The sequence below is a fragment of the Alosa pseudoharengus genome, unplaced genomic scaffold (assembly GCF_046254945.1).
Source record: "Alosa pseudoharengus isolate Yale_2024_CS ecotype anadromous, Long Island Sound unplaced genomic scaffold, YU_APseudo_1.1 YU_APseudo_1.1_scf_7, whole genome shotgun sequence".
NCBI classification, from domain to species: domain Eukaryota; kingdom Metazoa; phylum Chordata; class Actinopteri; order Clupeiformes; family Clupeidae; genus Alosa; species Alosa pseudoharengus.
In genome coordinates, this window is record NW_027468859.1 from 8,241,112 (window position 1) to 8,267,149 (window position 26,038).

Sequence of the window (26,038 nt, forward strand, 5' to 3'; positions counted from 1 at the left end):
TGTTGTAAGCATCATCGTCGCTGGTACTGCCTCGAGTCCAAGCTCAGTCTCCTTCCAACAACTGGTTGACGGGAGAGCAGGCGTGGATTGAGGGGGGTGGGAGGTGGGGTAAGATGACTAAAGATAGCAGGATGAGCATTTTCTTCAGTCACTCAGTCTCTTCCTTTTCATGCTGAGGCGATGCGTCCCCCCCACCCCCCCCACCCCCCACCCCGCTTGCTATCCCTTAAGGTGAAATTAGTTACGCTTCGGAAAACACGACTCTTACTTTTGCCTGAATCTGGGACAGATGCTTGAAGGACCAAAGCAGAAACGCCCATGGACGCAGGCATCACTAAGTGGACTACAGTCGAGTGTTGTACAAAGTGCGCACACACACGGTGCATAATAAAGTGACAGAATGTGAGGCATGAGTTGAACATGTTCACGAGAGTTTCGCATATGGTGTGGGGTGCCATGGCAATGCAAAGCAAAGCTGCTCGATGATTAAGATTAAATAGACCAAGGCCACGCACAAGTGGAACTCTTACGGTCGTACGGTCATGTGAGACACATTAGAAGTTGCGTTTCGCCTCAAATGCCAGAGCTCCTAATCAGTGGCACAGTGCACTGTGAAGTATTCAGTCAATGAAATGAAGTGATGCATGGTTGAGCACCGCACTGAATCAGATAAAATGGGGCGATGTCCCTCTGGGAGAGGCTGGAAGTGTGTACAACTGAAAGCAAAGTGAAGACAAAGCTTCTTCGGATTTGAAATTGAAATGTAATGAACTGATGATGTTTTGATTCATTTATCATTCTATGAAGACAAAAAAATTTATATATGCAAAATTCTTCCATCTAAAGTCTCTGACAGTTTAATATTCAGCTGGGACACACCACGTGGAACATGAGTCAATGCAATCCAATCATGTGCAGTAAAAAAATAAAAATAAAAAAGTAAAAAACTGCAATGTAAATATAATGTCAATTATTTTCTAAATAGTGCAGAGATGGGGAAGGCACAATTTAAATGAATAACACATGCATAACTCAATTTCACACACAGCCACGTCCAACATCCAATTACGTTCCAGTTAGGTGGAGTGGACTGAGGTATATCTGTTTGGAACTCTGAACTCACTCTCACTCTTCCTGTAAGGGACAGAATCGGCTGCTGACAAGGTGACCTCCAAGTCAGCAATGTACTCGTTTTGCAGAGGACTGGAGATTTCTTATCAAAACCTTCAGTATATCTAAAGATCGATCTACAAAACCTTTTTTTCTGCCTTCACATGAAGGGGCTCTGGGGAATACATCACAGTAGTCTAACTTTGCAAATCTAAAAAGAATGTTTGTCGGACATTTCAATACTGATGTTAAAGCCACCTGGCAAATAATAAATAACAAACAAAGAGAGAGGAAAGAGGTAAATGCTGCTGGGGATGTGAACGTACCCCGTTCTCGTTGTGCTTTTCTGAGCTGGAGCCACTCCATCTGCTACTGTGGTCCTGAGATTGTTGGCTACCTATACACGAGAAAGAGAGACAGACAGACAGAAAGAAAGAAAGAAAGAAAGAAACAGAGAGAGAGATAGAGTGAGATAGATAGAGAGAGAGACTATGAGCTTGACTAGTTTTACAGATTGGACAAAATATGATTTAACAACACCACCACATTGCATTTTATAGGGCGTTTTTTCAAGGCACCCAGAGCACTTTACAGTAAAGAGGGAACCTCACTAACCACAACTCATCCCTCCTCGGGGTTTTGGGTTTCACAGACCCTGTGTTTGTGCTGGGGATGCACGTGAGGGAGGATCCCCTCTCTTCGGTCACCTAACTAACAAGGGACAAGCCGTGAATGTTTGTGCGACGGGAGACATGTGACTATGGGACGCAGTCAGAAAGGAGCGCTTTTACTGGATTATTACAGCACATCCAGGAGGGCTGCGCTCCACCAGAGCCCTTTCCCCCTTAATCCAAAGGGCGGACGACAGGGGGGGGGGGGGATAACCAGGGGGTAATCCTGTCTAACCTAGAGAGAGAGAGTAAGAGTGAGAGAGAGAGAGAAAGAGAAAGAGTGAGAGAGAGAGAGAGCAAGCAGACACAACTGCTCTATCGGGGTGGGGCAGGAGGAAGAGTGCTGGTGAAACGCTCTGGACGGACTTGGCCTTGAACTACACTGTTCGCAGGCAGAAACGTTTTGTGCCCACGAAGCACTAATGTGATAGCCGTAAAAAGGTGTGGGATGATGATATGAGCAGAGAGCAGAAGGGAATAAAGGTGTCAAATTTATAGGGAAAGACAGGGGAGCAGTCGAGGGTGGGAGGGCAAACAGCAGGACTGAGGAGAGGGATGAGCTAGAGAGAGAGGTGTGAGATGGAACTGGGAGGAGAGAGAAGAGGAAGATTCTAAACAATACAAATAAACAGCAGGGAAAGAGGATTGGAAATGATTGACAGGGAGAAGAACAACAGATAGAAATGAATGTGGAGTGAGTGAGGGAGAGAGAGGAGAGAAGAGGAGAGAAGGAAGATGAGGTCAGAAACAGGGGTCAGAGGGAAGGTGAGATAACCGAGAGTTCAAGAGAGACAGGGAGAAACAGCATGATACAGACAAGGAAAAAAGAATACAATGCAGAGAGAGAGAGAGAGAGAGAGAGAGAGAAAAAAAAGCACAAAAACTGGAGAGACAAGAACAGCAGCTAAAAGGGCGAATAAGTGGAACAGACAGACAGACAGACAGGGACAGACAGACAGATAGACAGGGACAGACAGACAGACAGACAGGGACAGACAGACAGGGACAGACAAACAGGGACAGACAGAAAGATAGACAGGGACAGACAGAAAGATAGACAGGGACAGACAGACAGATAGACAGGGACAGACAGACAGACAAACAGACAGACAGAGAGAGAAAGACAGACAGAGAGAGGCAGCATGCGGGCAGTGGGGGTGTGCTGGATGAAGGCCTGTCACTGGGGCGGTGACAGCCGGCCGCCCAGTGGAGGGTGATAGGGGCCGTTTTACACCCTCCACTGGACACACTTGCGTTCCAGCTCAGTGGAGCCAAGTGAGGCCAACACTGCCTCCAACACTGCCGCCAGTCCAGCCACAGCCACACACACACACACACACACACACACACAGGCCAGGGCATGTGAATGTGTGTATGAATGTTTCAAATATTCTATGATTCTGTAATTCAACATTTTTTCCTATGTGTCTGTGTTCTATGCTTTTCAATGGCATCTTCCGTTATATGGTGATGTCAATAAAGCAACAGGGAGAGAAAGCAAGAGAGAAATTAATGGGTTCTGTAAGAAACTACTTGTTAAAGACACATTTGATTTCTTGTCCAGTCATTAAAAACAATAAGCAGTCAAATCAATGAACATAGTGTTTGTTCTTGTAACTGATAAACTGTTCAATCAATAACCATATTGTTCGCCAGATTGCCAATGATATTTGTTTGTAGCTTTGAGTCAACAGATTGACTGTGTAAAATATTCAATAGTCTTGACACGGCCCTAATATAGGTGTATTATATGAATAATATATGCCATAGACCTTTATTGACACTGAACTGACATGAATGTATGGCTGCAACAATGAACCAATTAGTCAACTATTTAAATTAATCACCAACTGTTTTAAATGTGGTGGCACACCTGGTCTTCAACCAACCCAAAAGGGCCCGTTACACACCAAGCTCCACTGGCTACCTGTAGCCACCCGCATTAAATTATATTCAATAACGCTGATATATATATATATATATATAATAGATATATAAAGCGACTCCGTTTCCGCAACCACAATGCCGTCATAAAGACAAAGGCACCTGACCGCTGTGTTCCTCTACAGAACAGGGCCTGGCACCGCCGTCAACATGCTCATGGCAATCCAAGCTATTCTTATCTGTAGTTCCCCGATGTAGAAAGCGCTACCAGCTACCTCTCCATCTTCAAAAACCTCCTTAAGACCCAGCTCTTCCTAGAGTACCTCCTCTCCAGTGTAGTCTATGTGATACGTAGTATACCCACATGAAAAGCATCACTATCTCAGTATACCCACTTAAAATAGGCAAGGATACATTTGGGGTTGATCACAGTATACCCACTACAGATAACTAGGCTACATCACAGTATACCCACTAGAAGACTACACCACTGCTCTTCTCCTAACACCATTAATAATCTTACACACTTAACTTGCACTGACCATGACATCCTTATCCATCCTGTCAATCCCTCCTAACTACATCCCTTAACTTAACTTGAATTTGAACTGTTATTCTACTCTTACACAAGGTAGTATTATTATTGTTGCACTGTTGTCTTCTATTTACACTGTACCTTGACTGCTCCCTAATTTTGTAAAGTCGCTTGGATTAGTGTCAAAATGAATAAATGTAATTATAACTTATGTGGTTTGTATATTATAGTATTCATTTAATTTCATTAGGCTATTGCTTGAATTCACATTGTTGTTTATTATTGATATTCTCCTTAATGTAGTCTTACCAACTTTTTAAATGATTTACTGTTAAATTTAACTTTGTATCGTTAAATTTAACTTTGTATTGTTATTTGTATGTATTTGTATTATTTGCTTTGGACAAACGTGTCTGCTAAATACCATAACCATAACATGTGGTTGCTCAGCAACACTGCACAAAAAGTTTTCACTTGTGTCATCACCTTTTTTTTTATGCATTTACATGCAGGCATCTGGACATACAAGTCTTTATGTGTGCTGGCTTGTGCTAGCATTTAAGCATGTAAATGCAAGTGTGAGTGTGTCTATGCCTGCACGTGTACGTTGGCAAATCAGTGTGTGTGTGTGTGTGTGTGTGTCAGTGTGTGTAAGTAGGCTCAGAACGTGTGTACTGTATGTGTGTGAGGGTCAAGTAGGCAGGCCACGGGGTCAGCAGGGGTCAAAGACGCGGCGTCCTAATATGGACCAAGCCGCTTAGTTACATAACCCCTACACACATATTCTAAACTGCTTCATGGCTAAGACCTATAAAACCTGCACTCCTGGGGAGATGCAATTAAGACCCAAGCAAACAAATACCCTTAACTGGAAGGGCATTAAGAGAACACAGACCTCCGCCAAGGGTTCATAGTTCTGGTCTATACAAATCAAACTCAAGATATCAGTGTGTAATTGTCTTTTATATGTTGACAGAAATACCGCTTCAGCAGTACACACCTTCCAGACCTCTCAGGTCTCAGGAGAAATACTCGTTAGTAAAACCTACTGTTAGAACTAAACATGGTGAAGCAGCTTTTATTTGCTATGCAGTTCAGCTCTGGAACCAACTTTCAGATGAGATCAAAGTTGCCCCAACTGTAGCCAGTTTCAAATCTAGACTTAAGACCAAACTTTTCTCAGATGCTTTCTGCTAACTAATTAAATGTTCATTGCCCAGTTCACAGCGCACTCTTCGGGTGAGGGGGATTCTGTGAAGTAGTTGTCCTGTCATTCTAAAAGAATAGACAGATTGGGCATAGTCAAAGTGTAACGGCACGTTCTTTACTGCTCGAGAATGACAGGACTATTTTGGGACAGCAACTGTTTTGGGTGTTAAAGGAATTATCCGGAGTAAAATGCACTTTAGATCGATTTACGGATGATTGGGGGTACATATGTTGAGTTGACATCAAAATCATGTCATTCGGATGTGTTTTGAGAAAATTCGATTGTACCGTTTTCAGTCACACAACTCGTAGCCTGGAAGAGTACGAGTTGTGTGACTGAAAACGGTACAATCGAACTTTCTCAAAACACATCCGAATGACATGATTTTGATGTCAACTCAACGTATGTACCCCCAATCATCCGTAAATCGATCTAAAGTGCATTTTACTCCGGATAATTCCTTTAATACTCCACAAGGGGGACTATCGAGGCCTGTGATCGGGCATTTTGGCCCTGAAAGTAAATATATGTGGTGGTGTGCACGCACAGTTTGGGACTACTTCAAGAATCTCTATAGTGCTGCTGTTCACTGGGTGCTTGACTAGTATAATCATTCTATGTTGTTTTTGTTGTTGTTTTTTTTAAAGTATATTTTTGGCCTTTTTGCTTTTACGGATAGGACAGTGAAGATAGACAGGAAGGAGTGGGAGAGATGGGGTGGGATCGGGACATGACCGCAGATCGGATTCGAACCTGGGTCCCCGTGGGCACTTGGACCCGTACATGGCATGAACGCTATAGCATGTTGCGCCACAGCGTCCTCATGTTGTTTTTTATGTGTTATAATTATTACTTTTTAAAACACTTTTAAACTATTGCCCTTTTAGTTTTATGTTTTTTTTTTATTCTTTAATTTTTAAACTATTCTTTGACTATTGCCCTTCTATGCTTTTATTAGCTATTCCTGTTTGCTTGTGTTTATGCAAAGCACATTGAATGACCTCTGTGTATGAAATGCCCTATACAAATAAAGTTGACTTGACTTGACTAAATGTCATGGGTTCGCCCTTGCTACATCTCATCAAGCTTCATGAAAATCAGGCCAGTAGTTTTTGCGTAATCCTGCACACAGAACGACGGATCGACAGACCAAAACCATTACCTGAGGTGATAAATAATTAAACCAAATAAATACATAAATAAGATAGATAAATAAATAAATTGTGAATATGCCTGAAACGCCCTAGAGTGTGCTCTCGAGGAGGAAAAGACTTCTTTGTTAACATGCAGATGTCGCGGCTGAAATGCCGAGTGATGAAAATACCGAGGGCCCTTACAGTTGCTGAAGACGGAGGGGGAGCGGGGATGCATGCTCAGAGCTCATTCATGATCACTGATTGGCATTGCCGACAAGTGAATGGACCGCAATCAACATGCAAATTCTCCCTTTTGTGCGTGTGCTGCCAGTATCCACTAATAGTCTTTGGCGTTGCAGCACGTGACCTTGAAAGGAGACGTCAGACCAAACGAAACCAAATCTCTGAAGCGCTGTAAGACCAGCCGCGTCTGTTTCCTTGTGGTTGAGACGAGACGCTTGGCATCAGATAGCCGACATGAATTTAAAAAAAGGCAGTGTATTTTAGATAATATATTTTACCTTTGGTGTGTAATAAAGTTCATGAAACTCTGCTATTCCTAACCCTCCTGTCATGACGTAAGTGCTTTTTTTCAAGTGATTAAAAACCGAAAGGACACTTCTGATGAAAGGTAGTTTAGTTTGGTTTGGCTAGGGATATACTTGCTGTTAACAAAGCGTACGCATCATGGGTGCCACATGTATCCTGCGCCCATTTGGTGCATTGTTGTGCACATCCTCAAAATTGAACATGAACGCTTGTTCATTGTGGCACAGTACGTGACTGGGCATGTATATGGGCATGAGTATGCAAGACCGGCTTTATTTAGAACTCTGGGTTTGAATACTATGTTCTGCCCTATGGTTCTGCCCCAGCCTAAGGATGATGATACTTTTTGAGGAATGATCTTTTTATTTTGATTGGATGATCATGACAATTTGCCTACTGATGATTAAAGCAACACCAAAGAGTTTTTTGTACCTTAAAATAATGTTTCCAAAATCGTTTCAGTGGTTCATTAACTCGTAACAGAACCACATCAGAACCACAATAAGGCGGGGATCACATTAGCCAGTGGCAAGCGGCAGGTTTCCTATTGTTCTCTATGGTTCGTCAGCGGAACGGTGGCAAAGCTGGCGTAACGCTAGCGTTGAACAAGCTGAGCGTTGAACTTGGTTCAACTTTTAAAGCGCAACGCAAGCGTATTCAATTGAAAAAACGTTTGTGTTGCTTAGGAACTAGATAAAACTTATTATAGTCCGAGCGTTGCGTTACGTTTGCCGCTGCCGCTTGCCGCTGGCTGATGTGATCCCCGCCTAATGAGGAATACTGTCCTGCAACATTGCTCAAAAAATTGCTCCATGTATCATCAGCTTTAGTCTCATTTGATGGTCATGTGCTAACTAAGGCAAAGAGACTTACGGGCAACGAAGGTTACCCGTGACTTGTTGGTAGGCTGCGATTGATCAGATACTCAGTGGCTTCCCTCAATCCCTCTAGTAAATGCCTCTGCTCAAGAACCACTGGGGACTAAAATGTTTTTCAAAATTGTTTGGGAAAAAACGAGAAAGTGTGACGTAACATAATTTGTAGGGGATAGGTGCGCAAAGCCCCAATGGAACCACTCCTCACCTTGGTCGCTGTTCTCGGTCGGCGAGTCTTCGTGGCGCAGGAAGAACTTCACCTCCTGTCTCCTGGTGCCCCATTTCTGCAGGTGGTCGTACATCATGTGATCAAAGGGGATGGCTCTCTCTGTGGGAGAAAAGGAAAAACACAGGAGAGTTACAGGAGTGAAAACAAGCCGGCGGAATCAAACAACGCATCTGCATTCATTTGGCAACAATGTTTGGGAGTCCAATTAATTTAAGATCTGTTTAATTGGCCTTAAGGAGGGTCCCTACTGAGAAGAGATGAAGATGGAGACAGTGAAAGTGAGGGAGACAGAGAGAGCGAAAAAGAGGGAGATAGAGAGAGAAGGGGGGGGCAGAGAGAGACAATGAAAGAGAGAGAGAGGGTGAGTTTGTTAGAGAAATGCAGTACAAGGAAAAAGAGAGCGTACACAAGTGTGACAGTGAAAGAGAATATGTTTAGCCCAAGAGGAGGTTTCCCACTGAGTTGGAGACAGAAAGAGAAAGAGAGAGAGAGAGAGAGAGAGAGAGAGAGAGAGAGAGAGAGAGAGAGAAAGAGAGGCAGACATTGAGGGAAAAAAGTGATAAGAGACAAGGAAAAGAAAGAGCATAAAAGAACAAGACTCAAGGAAAATTGCAAGGATGGCAAAGCAGGATGGAGATGAACGCCATTAGGTAGGTTCAGAAAAGCACAGGGATTGTCTTTCACCTGCGCTAATTAACCGGTCAGAGTGCCAGACAAACACAAACACATGGAAGCGACTCAAGAGAAGAAGAGGAAAGAGATTATGCTGAGTGGGAGGAATAAGCAGATAAAGGAGGGGATTCCCTGGGGGAGATGGAGGGCGTGGACATCAGGGATCAAAGAGCAGGCCAGGCCAGTCCAGGCCAGGGCAGGGCAGGGCAGGGCAGGGCAGGGCAGGGCAGGGCAGGGAGAACAAACATGACTGTGTGCCAGAGGAATGCAGATGGTGGGGGTGGTGGGGTAGTGTGTGTGTGTGTGTGTGTGTGTGTGTGTGTGTGTGTGTGTGTGTGTGTGTGTGTGTGTGTGCGGGGGGGGGGGGGGTGCGGGGGTGGTATAGCAGGTGGGGTCTGTGTATGGGGAACATACTACAGGCTCTCTGCACAGGTGGAGAAACACCTGAGCTCACCTGTGCCAAGCATGATGGGAAAGAGAACGAGAGAGGCCAAACTGAGAAGAGAAAGGACGGGGTCTGAGAAGAGACATGGAAGAGAAAAGAGAAGAGACATGGAAGAGAAAAGAGAAGAGGAAGAAGAGAGCTGGAGGCCACGGGGGGGGGGGGGGGAGAACTAAAAAGCAGTCACAAGCTGAGGACAAAAACCAGGGTGCATTGCAGTGAGAGAGAGAGAGAGAGAGAGAGAGAGAGAGAGAGAGAGAGAACAGAGTAGAGTGGAGGAAGAGATGGGATCAGTGTTGCAGGTGTGACAGGAGCTGAGGAAGAGCAAGACAGGTGCTCGGTACAGCGCAGCACATCACAGCACACTGCAGCCCCAACTGACTAGAGGCCACTATCGATCCAGTTTGACCCCAGCTGCTATGGAGACGACCTCTTGACTTGTTGGCAGGCTGTGATTGATCAGATACTCAGTGGCTTCCCACAATCCCCCTGGTAAATGCCTGTGCTCAAGAACTTCTGGGGACTGAAATGTTTTTCAAAGTTTTTGAGTAAAGGAACAAGACACTGTGACCCAACATAATATAGAGATACGCTCCTCTATGGACATCTGTCAACAGCCAAATCCGGCCCCACAAACACCCACACAAACACACCCACACACACAGGAAACACACATTCCAACAACCCAATCCGATTTTCCAAGGAAGGACACACCCCATGTCTGAGGTTTGGGAACACCACACTGGGAGACACGGCAACATTCCTGAGCACAAAACAAAACGCTCAGTTTGTCCATTTGTTTGGCTCGGTTGCGTAACATGTTCCCAGCATGCCGTGCGCTTCCTGAGTGTCTGCGCTTCAGAAGCGGGAGGGCCTTTTGATCCCACTCTTCTCCTGCTCAGAGCTGCCTTTAAAGTTGCACTCTGTGGGACGACAAAGTGTTCTCTCTTTCTGTTGTCTGCTTGGGGTCAATTTCTATCTAGCCTTTTCAGAGAGAAGCACCTACGCACACACCAGGAAAAGGACTGCAAGTGCTTCTTCATCAGGTGAAACAAAAGGGATCAGGGCTCTCTGTTCTCCTCTAAATGTTATGGCATAGAGCAACACACACACACACACACACACACACACACACACACATACACACACACACACACACACACACACACACACACACACAGACACACACACACACACATACATGTAGACATAAAGTATAAATCGTCGAAAACATCTACAGAACTACCAAACATACACATACAAAAGATGTAACCACTTCACTCTCTCTCACACACACACACACACACACACAGGAAGAGGGGACAGGAAGTGGTCAGCGTTGGGCTGACCAGACGGGGCGACTGACCGTTGCCACGCCACACTTCGGCCAAGTGGCAGCCACTCTCGCCAGGCTCCTTGCAGAACTCCACCACGTCGCGGCAGGACGTCTCCGGGGTGATGGGCACCTCGGACACCGCCTGCTCGCCATCGTTCAGGTACACGGTCAAGATCATCTGCAACGAGGGGGGGGGGGGCAAAGAAAAGAGAAATGGGGAAAACAGTATGTCATTTTAAAGTTCTGGAGTTATGTTATTTAGAGTTTACAGTGCAGTCATTTCCCAACTACAAATTTCTTCAGCTATGAGGTTAACACACGGGGCAGTTAATATTGTATTAATATGGTTTTGTTTCTTTTAACTTGCATAAAACAGTGTCCTGTGGCTTATACACAATGCGGCTAACACACAGGAAATTACTGTATTGGTTCTTTCAATGGTTAATGAACATTGTTTGCCAATTCATTTGAACAGCCATCGATTGCATTATTATGCGAGTTCTGCCCTATGGATAAAGATCTAGATATGGACGTAGTATGTCCCTTTGTGTTCCATCCTCCATTTCGGCTTCATGTACCGATGCAATGACATATTTGCTAGGAGGAGAAATGCACCAAGACAAACACAAAAAGAGAGGGGAGTACGAGAAATGAATGTGTGGAATGTGAATGTGTTGGCAGCATCTCAACACCAACAGCAAAACCAATGCAATGAACTATTGAATTACAAAAGGCCTCCTAGAGCTTATCAACCCACAGCAGAACGAGGAGCTATCTGAGGACAGAGAATACATTTGCTACTGACCAAAGCACACAGTCCAAATATCACTGCCTAGCAGGAGTGCGCGAGAGATATTAACAGAACAACTTACAGACTCCCGCAAATTTGCACTCAGTGGCAAAACGAGACACTCTAACCTCTGTGTCTCAAAGTATATAGTGCAGATGTTGGTACAATACTAACCACGGAAAAGTGGGCACAATGCAAGTAAGCGCTCAGAGCACACTAGCAGTGTACTGACAGAAGTATGTGGTCTGACAGAGTTGTTTTATTCGGTTTGTGCACAGAAGCCCATACATTTGCGGGGGGAGCGTCAGCTGTGTTGTAGCAGGATCTTTTTTCTTTTTTTGAGGTAGCCGATGACCAACACAGACGGACGCAGCAGTGTTCAGCTGTCCCTCTGTGACCTGCTCTGTGTTGGTCAGAGAGAGAGAGAATTATGTTCTCCATCATTATAGGACCATTGTTGCACAGTGACGTTTTGAGGAAACACACACACACACACACACACACACACACACACACACACACACACACACACACACACACACACACACACACACACACACACACACACACACACACACACACACACACACACACACACACACACACACACACACACTTCCCAGGCGGCATGTTATGCTGTGTTTGTGCAGGCCTGGAGGCCCTGTGACAGGCCAGAGATGGATAAGGCTGCAGAACAGACGCTGGGCAGAGCAGCGCGGAGTGGACTGGACTGGAGCAGAGGACAACAGGAGGCACAATACTATAGAAAGAGACGGACACTGGAGACACCGTATGAACCGCAACTCACTCACACCACCACAGACAAAAATGGGCGTGGGAGTGGACCGTGCCCAGCGAACGTCATGCGTGAGGAAAAAAATGAGTGACTAGGCAGTGGCTGGCAGTACGTGACAAATGTCCTGCTGCGGTATTGAGTTGAGCCCATGAGAGTGGAACCCCCCCCCCCAAGAAGATCTTGTGCAATATTTCCCACGGTATGATTTAGGTCTATTCTATAACAAGACCAAAACAAACCATTTTGCAAAACCACAACTTAACAAAGGTCTGAATGTGAATGTGTAAACACGGTGTCAAAACAGGTACAGGACATGACGCTGTAATACCACAATCCCTGAGCAAACACCTCGTCTAGTCTACACCACATATGCTGGTGGCAAGAAGGATTAGCTTAGCAATGAGTCATGCACAACAAACAAACAAAAACAAAACTGTGTGTGTAAAAATAAATAAATAAATAAATAAACGGGACTAATCCTCATTACCACAGTCGTGTACCAAACCAAGCCAACATGTTGGCTAATTATAGACAGCAGGGCTGACAAACTTCATTGCAAGCAAACAAACAGCTGCATGCAGGGTACACGCTGCTGAGAAAAACCAGAGCCTCGACGTGACTCCATCTGACAACCTGTGGTTAGGACTGGAGACACTATTGTTGACAACCCCCAGAGTAGGGACAGGGCAAAGGCATGTACTGAGTATCAGTCACTCCTCACGCGCCAGTGCCAGGCTCCAGTGCTCAGCTACAAACGTACCATACATTACCACACATTTGCTGCATTAGGCCTACAATCCTCTAGATTAACCACAGTATGCTGAAATGTGACATTTTGTTCCTCCCTCTCTAATCCAGTTGCAAAACACTTTTTTCCTGTGACAACCTCATCATTTCTGCTGTCAGACATCTAACCTCATCCAACAATGTTTCCTTCTCATGTAGCAATTCTCATTCCTGCCAGCCGGTGATGAACAGCACCACATTCACAGGCTTTTAAATCACTGTCAAACATAGTACACATACCTTCCCTAAGCGATTTTTCGCCATTACATTTTATGATGCATTTCATAATTTTCATAATCTATCTCTCATATGGATTTCGATATGACAGTTGAAATATTAAAATGTCCTTCCGAGACTTGCCCCCCCCCCCCCCACGCTGAACCACCCAACTAAAAATAAATCATATGAAAATCAAATCAAATCAAATCTTGTCCTTGGGGATTCAGTCATGACATTCCAGACAATCCGGTATAATGTCACTGATCGCACCACTGGTAAGTTAGCTACAGGGCCAGTCTGACATGGGAGACCTCTGGTGTCTTCTGCCCTCTCTCTGAGCCAATGCACTGCTGGTGCTGGTGGTGGTGGTGGTGCTGCTGGTGCTGCTGGTGCTGGTGCTGGTGGTGGTTGGGGGGGGGGGGGGGGGGAGTTGCAATAGACCTTAAACTCGTCATAACTCAACACTTCCCCTCCACACAAGCTCGGGAGTCACTCTCGATTTCCGGCTGGTCTGTAACGCTTACATGTCAATCCCATAAGCCCCTGCTTCAGCAGATGTGTCTCCCTCTGCTTGACTGACAGGTTGGAAAAGCAGACAGGAGGTGGGACACCACTGCTGCCACCGCCACGACCACCACCGCGCGTGATCCTTGTGCTGCCACACATTGTAGACATCACATGTCATCTGTCTGGTCAAAGGGGTCACGCTCACCCATCCATCGAACCACACACGGGCCACTAACCCTTCTAAGCCTGACATAAGGGAAAGCCTAGTCTGCCCTGTCGTGCTTATGTAACACCAGAGATTTCCTAAACTGATTAGCCAAGTGACGGGCTGAAAGTCTAGCCTATTTGATAGCATATCGGGGGAGGGGGGGGGGGGGGGGTCAGACCACCAACACAAGCCGGGTGGCTTCATGATTAAGGGGTGAGAGATTTCACTTACTTGTGTGATTGGAAACATGCCACCATCTGTATGTGCGGAATAGAGGATAGAATAGTGTTTATCAAATCCTAGCTTCAATGAGAAGAAGTATAGGTTTAAATGAGAGTGCCCTCTGAAGGGGAGTGGGGGTAACTGTTGGGATGTACATTTGGAAAAGCAGGATGATCCAGGGAAAAGCCCCTTATGGGAGATTTTCCAGGGAGCTGGCAGGGGCTCAGGATCAAAGTTAAGTGAGATCGCCCAGACTGCCAAAGTCTGGGTGCCAGAACAAGGCTGTGGGGAGGGGGTTTGCAAAGCAAGTTACACAACAGTTGTCAACAAGACACAACAAGGGGTCACGGTCAGGAGCATCCAATATAATGAGCTCTGAGCATATAAGAGTCTCTGAGCATGAAAACAACAGAGATAAATAAGAACAACATTTCATCATAGCAACAAAAAAAACTTACACTATGAGTAATTATATATTTTGATACATTTGATGTAAGTGCAATTAAGAGAAAGGCAACAGACTTCTGGTACAGACATAACAACAAGGCAACACACATTCTGTTACTCATCAATAGCTGCATTCAGACCTACGTGTAGGACCGGAGGTTCTGCGGCTGTTAAACGGTTGGGCCTTATATATGAACAACATAAACAGTCATTTGGAAGTCCGAACTTAGCCGGCTGTTCTACTGCTCCCCTCCTAGTATTTCTGACGGTCATTATGTAAATGAGCTGTGTCTGAAAGAAGCAAAGAACATGCGGAGATTCCGTTCATGTGCATGTTCAACCACGATCAACATGTTCAACCACACAGAGATTTTGTTAATGTGTGTCAGTATCGTTCACACATGAACGTATAATGTCAGCATGTTAGCGTCATATCTGAATCACCCGAAGGGTCGGACCTCCGTTTGACAAAGCTCTGCATATACTCCCGAGGTAATATCTGAAAGCAGCTTGACAGAAGACTACAGTACTGACTGAAATTAGGCCTAAAGGAGGTGAGATGTCTGCCTGAGGTTACATTTCTGAGTTATAACTTTTCACTCTAATTGCCCTTGGGTACCCAGTGTACCTTGTTCCACCATAAATCAAGCCAACTACTGATTACAGCCACGTGCTACTTCAGAGATTTGCAATACTTGCTCTGATAAGCTCTGGTCTGATAACTATGCTCAACCAGTGCACCCAACAAGTGCAGGCGGCAACACATTTGAAAAGTCACATCACACAACTTTTTGTTGACTGTTACAAAACTAAAAGAGCCTTGCAGCTACCAAGGCTAACATTAGCATGCCGCCAAGGGATAAAGAAAACTCCCCAACACTGCATTTCTGCAATATAGCCTACACAAAGCACGGAGGACAAACTCTTCTTGAGCGCTGCTCTTAATGGGCCTGCTCTTAATGGGCCTCTGCAGTGGCACCAACATGCTTATCAGATCGCTCAGCTGTTATCTCTTCCCTAAGTCATCCTGGCCCTGGTGCTGAAATAGGCGGTAAAGAGTAGACGAGGCAGTACTGCCTATAGAGCCAAACTGATGATACTAGGGAAAGGAAAAGCTGTGACAGTGATGTTTGTCTTAGGCTAAATGACGAATGATATTGAAAAGCAATTGAGTGAAGTCTGTCTTAGCATATTGGCAACAGAAAAAAAATGTTGTTCAAGAAAAAAGGAAGTTCAAAAGGTTTAGATATTCCACACCAAGTTGAAAACAAAAACAAACACTGGTCTAACACACACACACACACGTGGAAGAAAGAAACGGCTGATAACTACACAGGTCTGATTATGTAACTGTAGAAAAGGGAAGAATTCAGCCAAAATGTTTTTTTTCTGTGTTAATTAAAGGTGCTATAAGTCAGCGGTTCCCAAACTTTTTTCCCCGCGGACCACCTTCTACATCCTGACTCGGCTCGCGTACCCCCACCATCCAACACATAAAAAAGTAACTCATTCTATTGACGCATTCCAGGCATCATTGTTTAATTAGCCACCCTACATGATAACATAATCAAAATGTGCAACTGGTCTATGAGCTCTCACATTAAAAAAAACAGTGTGGAGAACCACATTAGTATGGTTAAGTAGCATCTCACTGCAGACCACGCACTGTGGCTTTGGGCAGTCTGTCTCCCAATCCACGTGAAGCCTAGGCCTATATGCCTCATATGCCTGCTATAAGTGATGTAACTCGGTTTCTAAGCTAAAACATTTTGTCACATACAGCTAACATCACCTCACCATCCGCTAGCTGCCTGTGGCCCCGAATACACTGTAAAAAAAAAAAAAATGCGGTCTCCGTGGACAACCTAGGCTCCAAAAATGGCTACAAAACAACTTGGGCAAACCTTGCCCATAAAAACATAAAAAACTGTTGCAGCAAATCACCGACGAGATGCGCTTCTGGGAGAGTTTCAATTGCACGGGAGGGAGGGGGAGGGAGTAGCAAGCTAGCTCTGTTTTGTTTGAACGTCAACAGAACTGACGTTACCCTGCATCGCTTATAGCACCTAATAATCCAAACTCTGAGTAAACACTTTGAATGTCATACTACAATCAGCTGCCTTTTTCATCCTGCTTATCTCATCTTAAGGGCAAACGAACATTGAGTGTTAGACTTCTGCAAAGTTGACGACACAGCAGGTTAAGTTGTAAGAGATTTGAGCTAAAAAGGGTGTGAGTCCCATCATCACATAACATGACGCACTGTGAGATTACAGAGAACAAGTTCAGCAGAACACTGCTTGACCTTCAAGTGTCTCCTACGTCTATTGTTACCACATGACCTCTTTAAGTGTAGAAAAAGGGCTTTCAAATCCGCCAGAATCACAAAAAGCATGCGACAACGGTAAGACTTAAGTCGTTAGTCAGGTCTCTATACAGGGAGGTGCAGCCTAAAAAGAGCCCTCGAACAATATCTACATAACTTGAAACTCTTTCTCTCCCTCACAGGCTGATTACCTTTACCTCTCCTGCATCTTGAGCAGAGAACGGAACAAATGCCACATCGGGCAAATGTGCACCGCTTTCACTTTCCACCAAAGCAAGCGCAAGACGAGGAGGGGGGGGGGGGGGGGTGGTGTGGAGGGGGAGAGAAATAAAAAGAGCATGCATAATTCAGCCACTCAAGTGCCAAAGAAGGGTTGTCGGCGGGGTCCATCCTTCCCTGACGAGATTAATCGCTACAATGGGGCTGAGGAGAGATGATGAGGACTGCCACGGAGGGGGAAGAGAGCCCGACTCCAAGCACAGCATCGGGCTGACAGCAGATCAGCCGCACAGAGGTCTCACCGCCACCACAACAATCAGATTCCAGCGACATTAGTCAGCGCATAGACCTCTGGTCTCTGGGAGAAGTGCTGAAATAGGCGGTAAAGAGTAGACGTGGCAGTACTGCCTATAGAGCCAAACTGATGATACTAGGGAAAGGAAAAGCTCAGAGCTGCGAAGGAACTCATTCATAATCTGACAAACAACTGACAGTGATGTTTGTTTTAGGCTAAATGACGAATGATATCGAAAAGCAATTGAGTGAAGTCTGTCATAGCATATTGGCAACAGAAAAAGAAATGTTGTTCAAGAAAAAAGGAAGTTCAAAAGGTTTAGATATTCCACATCAAGTAGAAAACAAATACAAACCAGAAAAAAACGGAAACTTATTAGTACACTATTTTTCGCACAAGCAAATAACCACAGCCATTCAAATCAAAAGGGACAATCGGCTTTCAGCTTACTTTCCCCAGGCAGCACAATGAACAATGCATTGTCATTCCCCTTGGGATTGCCCTGGAGTGACAATGACATTGACCAAACACACACACACTGTGAGCACGCACGCCACTTTGCAGTCACAGCGAGATTTAAACTTCCCCCAAACGAATCCATAAGCAGGACAACAAGCAACCCAACAAAACCCTTTCAACTGCTCAAAACCTCTAGATGGTTGACAAGAAACACTCTAAGCACCATTACAATATTATTCACTTTGGATTAAAAAAAAAAAAAAAACATCTACCAAATAGCATGACAACATCCATATCCTTCCTCCCCTGCAGTCGTCAGGAACACAAAAGGAAATCACATCCCATGAGACAGGAAACTGATCAGATCAATTAGTTACTGAGCCCTCCCAAATCCCCCCCCCCCCCCGTTAAATCACCTTGCCCACCTGGCGGTCCTCTCCTGACTTCTCTTTTCTGCGGTGGCACGTTCTCCTTCGCCCAGGTCCTGTCCTTGGAGATGCTGACCAGGCCACGCAGGACTATGGTCACAAACTTCTTCATGCTGCCCGGCGCACTGTGCAGCGGCGGCACACGAAGAGCCGCGTCAAGAGAACGCTGAGACGGCACCGCGGACGGAGGAGGAGGAGGGTGAACGACGGCGACGAAGAGGAGGAAGAACGGAGTAGAGCGGAGCCGACTGCCACGACCGAGGAGGAGGCAGAGGAGGAGGAGGAGGCAACAGCCCTGCAGAGGAGCGTTCTGGAGTCGCACACTCTGAGCAAGTACCAACACTGAGCCAGCGAGTGTGTGTGTGTGTGTGTGTGCGAGTGTGTGTCAGAAAGGGGGGGTAGAGAGAAAAAGAGAGAGAAAAGGCAGTGAGAGATAGAGTGAGGGACAGAGAGGGAGGGTGCACATCAAACCATTTAGGAGAGGAGAGGGGTGAGGGTGGGGAGGGGAGGGGAGACGAGACTTCACCATCAGGCCTTACTTTATGCCATTTTTGGTCCCTGGGGGCTAACGTGGTGAAAGCGACATACCAAGAGGGTGGTAATGGGGATGTGCGTGTGTGTGTGCGTGTGTTAGGGCTTTCAGATATAACCTCCGGAGTATATGCGGAGGTTTGTCAAACGGAGGTCCTACCCTTCGGATGATTCAGATATGATGCTAACCTGCGGACCTTATACTGACCTATGTGTGAACAACATACACGCACATTACAGAATCTCCGTGTGGTTGTCGAGTGAGGGGTGGGGGCTTGTAGAGTTTACAAGAGGACGAGAGACGCAGAATATATGCGGCCGCTGTCACAGCTGCTGTTTGTTTACAAAGTGTATGCATTATGTAGGCTAAAGAAGAAAAATCTATTGTGCGTAGGCTAATACTTGAAGTAGTCACGTAAGTGCGCACTTGAAATTGATCTACAGTATTTGTATGTGTGCTTCGAATAAACACATTTATCTGTTTTCAACGTTCAGAATTACTTGGCTATGGAACCCCAAATATGGTTTGCGTTGGAGAGAGCATGCACAAACTTTATGGTACCAGCCAATTCACTCAAGACTTCAAGGCCATCATATACAACGTTTTTAAGCAACACACAAAATACTAACATAACAGTGAAGTGCTTCGTTTTTTCATGGTTTATTTTTCCAAAAGCATCCTCTCCCCATGTGTCTATTGCATTTATGTAAGGAGCTTGGAACAAAGTTGGGTTTTCTTCGTTTTCATTTTCTCTAGGCATATTTATGCTCAAAAAATATCAGCGAGCTCAGCGAGAGGTCATGAGAAGGCTATCAATGAACAGAAAACCGACCGTGTTGGCTAACAATTTATTAAATACTCCTGTTATTGTCGTCAACGACGTCGCTGTAGGCTACTGCCTTTTCAGCGCCTTCTGCTTATGATGATTTGGTCTTTTGAATTCCTTTGGCTTTGCGATGCAGTTGTAGGCTACATCAACGGGTCTCTTGCCGTTCCCTTCATGTGTTCTATCACAATGCTGTATGCCCTCATGGACAGTAGCTCCGTGATGTCTGCATCTTTCCAGGTCGGAGATTTTCTGGACAGCACTATGCCACTCCATCATAACACGGTCATTTAAGTCAGATTCAACCACATGGATGCACGAAAGAAACGTCACCGACACGCCCTCTCACCAGGTGTGAATTTTAACCGCATGTTCTACGCTTCGTTCAGACACAGCACATTTACATAATGTCCGGAGGAAATACTGGGGGGGGGGGGGGGGGCAGTAGAACAACCGGCTAAGTTTGGACCGTTTAACATCCGCGGAACCTCCGGTCTTACACGTATGTCTGAAAGGGCTTTGTGTGTGTGTGTGTGTGTGTGTGTGTGTGTGTGTGTGTGTGTGTAGGTAGATGGTAGGGGTGGTGGGGTATTATTGGGGAGAGGGACTGCTGGCAATGTGACAGACGGTTTGTCACATCGTGTCACACACAGTGACACGCACCCCGCCCAGCAGTGAGGAAAAAAACAAAACAGAAAAACACATCCATCCTGCCTACAAGTTCCAGTGGTCAAGTTTTAGCTTTGAGCTTTGATGGACCGGCGCCGGACCAGAGAAACTGCACGCATCCATGACCCTCACTTTGCCCCTGTCTGAGCAGGGCATTCAGCTGGTCATCACATCTGACAACTCCGGTTACATCACTCCTTACTGCCCAGAATTCTGTTAGTTTTCTCAACTGGAGCAGAAACAGGGTGAGAAATCTGCAAACAACGACATCCACCACCAAATATATTAAAAAAAGAATACAATAGCCTCTATAAGCCCTTGAGATTTGACTGCAGTCCAAATGTGACGAGGGGAAAAAAACTGGACACAAAAAAAGGAGTAAGCTTTAAAGGCACAATCACTGGGAAGTCCTGGGCATTTTAAGCAAGCTGCTAATCCCTCTGGAGGCATTAGCGAATTGGGTTGGTCTGCGTGTCGGGCTGAATGGATGCCCATGTGGTCACTAGGGGAATTGAAGGCTTATGATATGATCTGAGCTTCAGGGTTTTGAACCAAGACCAAACAACCACATCAAATCATCATACTCACGTCAGATTTCCAGTTAGTCCTGACTGTGTGTGTGTGTGTGTGTGTGTGTGTGTATATGCCAATATCCAATATCCAATATCACCTGTTCAAATATTTGTATTGGCAGCTGACAGGCCATGTTGTAGTTTGGCACCATCAGCGACACCAGCAACAAAGAAAATATGCAGTATTTGTACAGCTTTCACTATTCCTGGAATATCAGAAAATGAGCTCAGTGGCATTAAAAATACAGGCAAGATCACCCCATACTTATCCCATAGCTTATAAAAATTTGATATTTTCTCCTCTTCTCAGATGTCAGTCTGTGATGCCGGATTACTTATCTACTGACAAATCCCTGAAATATTCCATGATATATCTACCAGATGGAGACTCTGCATTATACATGGCAAATTAAAGCAACATGAAGGCAGAGAAGAAGATTTTCTGGAGGAGGAAAACTAAGTCAAAAAAGAAAAAGTTTTCCTCCCCTGGACCTTGTAGCACACTGTGTTCATCTCCTCCTTTCTTGGGAGAGACCAGAATCAGACACATGCAAAGAGGAAACAGTGAAATCACTTAATACATGGCGTCCTTCCCTCTATCTAACAATCACCTTGTTTACCTTGGTCCGTCTCTCTCCCTCTCTAGTAACAAATACATTCTAGATTCCACCGTAGCATTCCAAGGCACGTCTATGGTGCATACAAGTGAAAACAATCTGCTGCTGCTTGCACGATACAATGACATAACATGGCAAAAAAAAAAAGGCTGGCTGGCAATCCAACTTCACACGCGTCTAACGGTGACAAACCTGTGAGACCGGACGCAACAATGCACTTGACAACTCAACACAAAAACCATGCGACATCAATTAGAGATTTATTGTAGTTGTTAATAGCCTGTCACTTGGTCATGTTTACTGACTAGCTATATCACGAGGGCACATGGCTCCACAAAAATAACATCATGAGGTAGAAGTGACCTTGTGGAGCAGATGGTATCAAAAAGTGGATCAACTTTGTGCTGGCAGACAGACGTCCTCCCTCCCAATCTTGAAAATATGGTGAGTCTGCCTCCTAAGCATCCTTCAGTGAGGCATGCTGCTGACATTAACCAAAAAAGGTAGCTTATCAAGGCCCTGCTCACCGTGAATCATCAGGAAAGTTCTATGGTTCAGGAACCCAGGCAAACAGGGGGAGAGCTCTCATTGGGCATTTATAGACTCCTCTACAGTGCAGTATCACTTGATGTTTGATAGACTGGGCTGGCATGAACTGCAAATCTCCACCCGGTCATGAAGGGCATCGTTGCTATGAAAATCCAGATTGCAAAACAAAACAATGTCTGGGATTGAGAATATGGCCGCGTTCCAGAGAGCTGGCAGTGTTCTCTCTCTCCATCGGCCTAGATAATTTCATGTGGCGTTGCCCGAGGCACTCTATCACTGAAAATTAGCAGAGGACGAGGTGGCACTGTATACATGACATTCTAGCCGTGCCAATCCTCAGGATTAGCGGTCATTGTTTATTGTCTTCGGCCTTCTACAATCCCGCAAAAACAGAGGGGGTTGGCCCCAAACTCGCCTCGATTCTGAAATTAAAAAAACGAGAGTAAAATACACAACCCTAATATCGTACAAAAAGATGTTTGGGTTTTTAATAACAACAAAGACAGTGAGCCTGGTGAAAGCTTGCTTTTGTTAGCAGTGCTTATTAAACCAATCCTCGTCTTCAGTAAAATGGAGAATAGAAAAGAGAAATGCAGGGGGAAAAAATTGTTCAAGAAATCCTGAAGAGAGTTAAGTCCCAGTCTGAATTGAGCGTCCATAAATGGTAACATCCCCAGAAAAGCCGTGGTTATCAGGGACCTGAGAAAGGGACACTCTCTCAGCAAGCCCGCTCCACTGCTTCAAAGCTCTTGTGACAAGAAGCATTCATATTTGAGGAGCTTCAGAATTCAAAGGGCGCCAATCCAGCTGACCACATTAAGAAAAGAGGGTGAATATGTGAATAATTGAAACTGGGCTGACTGAAGGGAGACTATCCTTCCGCCTCTGCAGTCACACATACACACACACACACACACACACACACACACACACACACACACACACACACACACACACACACACACACACACACACACACACACACACACACACACACACACACACACACACACACACACACACACACACACACACACACACACACACACACACACAAGAGAAAGATGGACTCATTGTCACAACCTGAAACTTTTAAGCGTTCCAGTTTCAGAAACCCAACCTTGAATTCTTCACAATCCAACATGATTCTCCAATTCAACCACAACAACAAAAGACTGTACTTAACGGAGGGTGTTTTCAAATCAGCATATTGGTCACAAGTCAGCTCACATGGAAAGCAAACAGGCACACATCAGAGTGATTAAATCACATCACTGACTGATAAACCCTGGCAAAGGCACTGTATGAGTCTAGGAAGGCCTGGATGTGAAGAAGCTCCGACCGCACTGACAGATCGATCTCTGGATTCCCCCAACAACAGCGCATTAGCCAGCATGGGCCTCAGCATGGCCACTATTGGCTGGCACCATGTCACATGATAGGGGGCATTGGGGGGAGCAGGGCACGGGGTGTGCTCTCTGGCTGACTGGCTGTGTGACACTGATGCCACCGAGAAGCCGCGAGGCCACCCACGTCAACCCGGCGCAGATCTGCCAAACGGGCAGCAGTCATTGGCCCCTTCGAGTTCCGGGAGTCACTCTGATTGGCTGGAGGGGTGTGGGGAGGCGGGACACCGTTTAGACTTTGCAACTGAGAGAAAGAGACCAGTGCCCGCAAAGCTGACAAAATTGACGCATTCCTCAGGAAGAACTGCCTGAAAGAGACAGAAATCTGAGGGAAAAAAGGGCAGAAATGACAACAGAGAATCAAACCAAAAAACAAAAAAGGAAGCGTTGGCAGTGCTATCCAGACAGTGAATATTTTTAATCTACTGACCGCTGTGACAAGCCTCCTGTCCTTGTGTCCTTCTGCATCTGAATCATCTTCCAACACTCACATAAAGGATCCCATCATTGGGATTATTTCCATTGTCATACCTGCCCACGGACTACAGGTGGAAATTAGCAATTGTTGCTATATCCTGACCAAACACATATTCTCTTGTATTAATGTTTATTTGTGCATTGACCTTGTTTTAAATAAATACATTTCCAATTCCAATCAACATTTAGTGCAATTTAGTTACCTAACTTGATTGGCCAAAGATGTCAAGCCTGACACAAATGTACATCCACCTGCACGGTGCGCAGCTTGACTCATCCATAAGTGATCAACCGTATGCTACACAGTCTCGCTAACTACCGAGTCCTCAGCCCCATTGCATGCTTTAGTGTCTCAAAGGTGGATCATCAGACGCTTGTGTCTCTGTGTCTTTGAGGCTGGGGAAATGATTTTCCATTTAAGGGCAATACAACACACAACACTTTTGGGTCATTCCGTGTCAAATCATCCAGTGGCTGACAGGTCACCCTCTCCAAAAAAATCAGAAAAAAAAAATCACAGGTGTTTGTAGACCAAACCTATGCATAAACCTTAAATAATATATCTGAATCACTAATGGTTCCAAAACTACATACAAGAGCAATTCAACTATGAACCATAAACTGTGTGTTTAGATTGGATATGTGCCGCAAACAAGTGACTCTTTTACTCTTCCATTGTATTAAAAGAGCACCACATGTGGTGCAAAGTGGTACTGCAGATCCAGTACAAATTCAGTGGATTTATAGACAATATTTTTCAAAAATCTTATCTCAATGAAGAAACTCAGCAACAAGCCCAAGTTTTGGACAAATGATCCTCACATACAGAATGGTATATAGTAAAATTTAAACAGTTAACTGTCCACGTGATGAAATGAGAAGATGAAAACAAGCTTTTTGAAAATCAAGCCCAATTTGAAAAAAAAAATGCTCTGAAAATATGGTAATGATACTAACCAAAGCATGGACATAACCTTATAATCCATATATGAGTGGGGAAAAAATCTGATGAATTTGTGTCACATACTTTTTGAATGAGAAGCCCTCAAAGGTGATGATGTCTTTTCACATAATGAATTTAAAGCCATTTTCAGAGGGGAAAGTACACAAGATACATCTGATCCGATTGGATTTTTTTTAATTCAATAGGAAAATTTACTTCTATTTACATAATTTCACTAATGTGTGTGAAATACCAAAAGAGCCAATAATGTTGGAAGTTGAACAAAAAGGATTGTTCACCACAATGCTTAAAATGACTTGAAGTTTCAAAGGGCTGTAGTTTTGCAACGATTAGTTATACAGATATACTATTTAAGATTTATGTACAGATTTGGAGGGGGTCACCTGCCAAATTTTGCTGAAATTGGGTGATTTCACACGGAATTACCCTTTTTAGAATTAAACAGAATGACCACATCTGACAACCACAGGGGTAAGAGGGAACAGACAGTCCCTTGATCATAATCAATCCGCACTAATTAAAACCAAACATACTCCCACAGTGAATTCCACCCCCACAGCATACACATACACACACACAAAAACACCCAATACACCACAGTCCCGGGGCATACATGTGCATGTAAACACATGCGAACAACCCCCTTTGCTTTGGACTCAAGGGATTATTTTGAGCCCCTATATGATGGAATATTCTGCTTTGTGTTTGCAAATGCAGATTCAGCTAGGCTACCATGCTGAGTTATTAGCCAACGCTTTCAGGGTAGATCAAGGTTTTCAATTTCCACTTTCGTGCCAATTTGGAAACTAAAGCGGAGCGGCACAAACAAAACAGCTATGTGCTTCAGAAATCCTTTAAAAAACGCTAAACCGTTGACGAAAGCAGAGTGAACATCACTAGCAGAGAGCAATAGAGGCCTAATTTAATTTGACGGCTCTTGCAGCTGGATGAAACTAAAAAGCACCATCCAAGCAAGAAACTGCAGCAAACAACAATCATATCCTCAACTCTCATTCGCAAACAGAGACCACAACAGAAAACAGTGGCACTCACAAACCTCTAATGGTCCACTTCC

At 44.9% G+C, this 26,038-nt stretch overlaps 1 protein-coding gene across 2 annotated transcripts in view; it reads right to left on the minus strand.

Annotated features, from left to right (window-relative positions):
- The window catches only part of ppp1r13bb (protein phosphatase 1, regulatory subunit 13Bb), a 61,111-nt gene that overhangs the window by 28,818 nt on the left and 6,255 nt on the right, over positions 1-26,038 (minus strand). For both annotated transcript variants that reach the window (XM_076271656.1, XM_076271655.1), the window contains exons 3-5: positions 10,680-10,827; positions 8,179-8,298; positions 1,437-1,507 (exon numbers count right to left, since the gene is read on the minus strand). In XM_076271656.1, the coding sequence (XP_076127771.1) occupies positions 1,437-1,507; positions 8,179-8,298; positions 10,680-10,827 (339 nt within the window). The remainder of the gene's footprint in view (positions 1-1,436; positions 1,508-8,178; positions 8,299-10,679; positions 10,828-26,038) is intronic.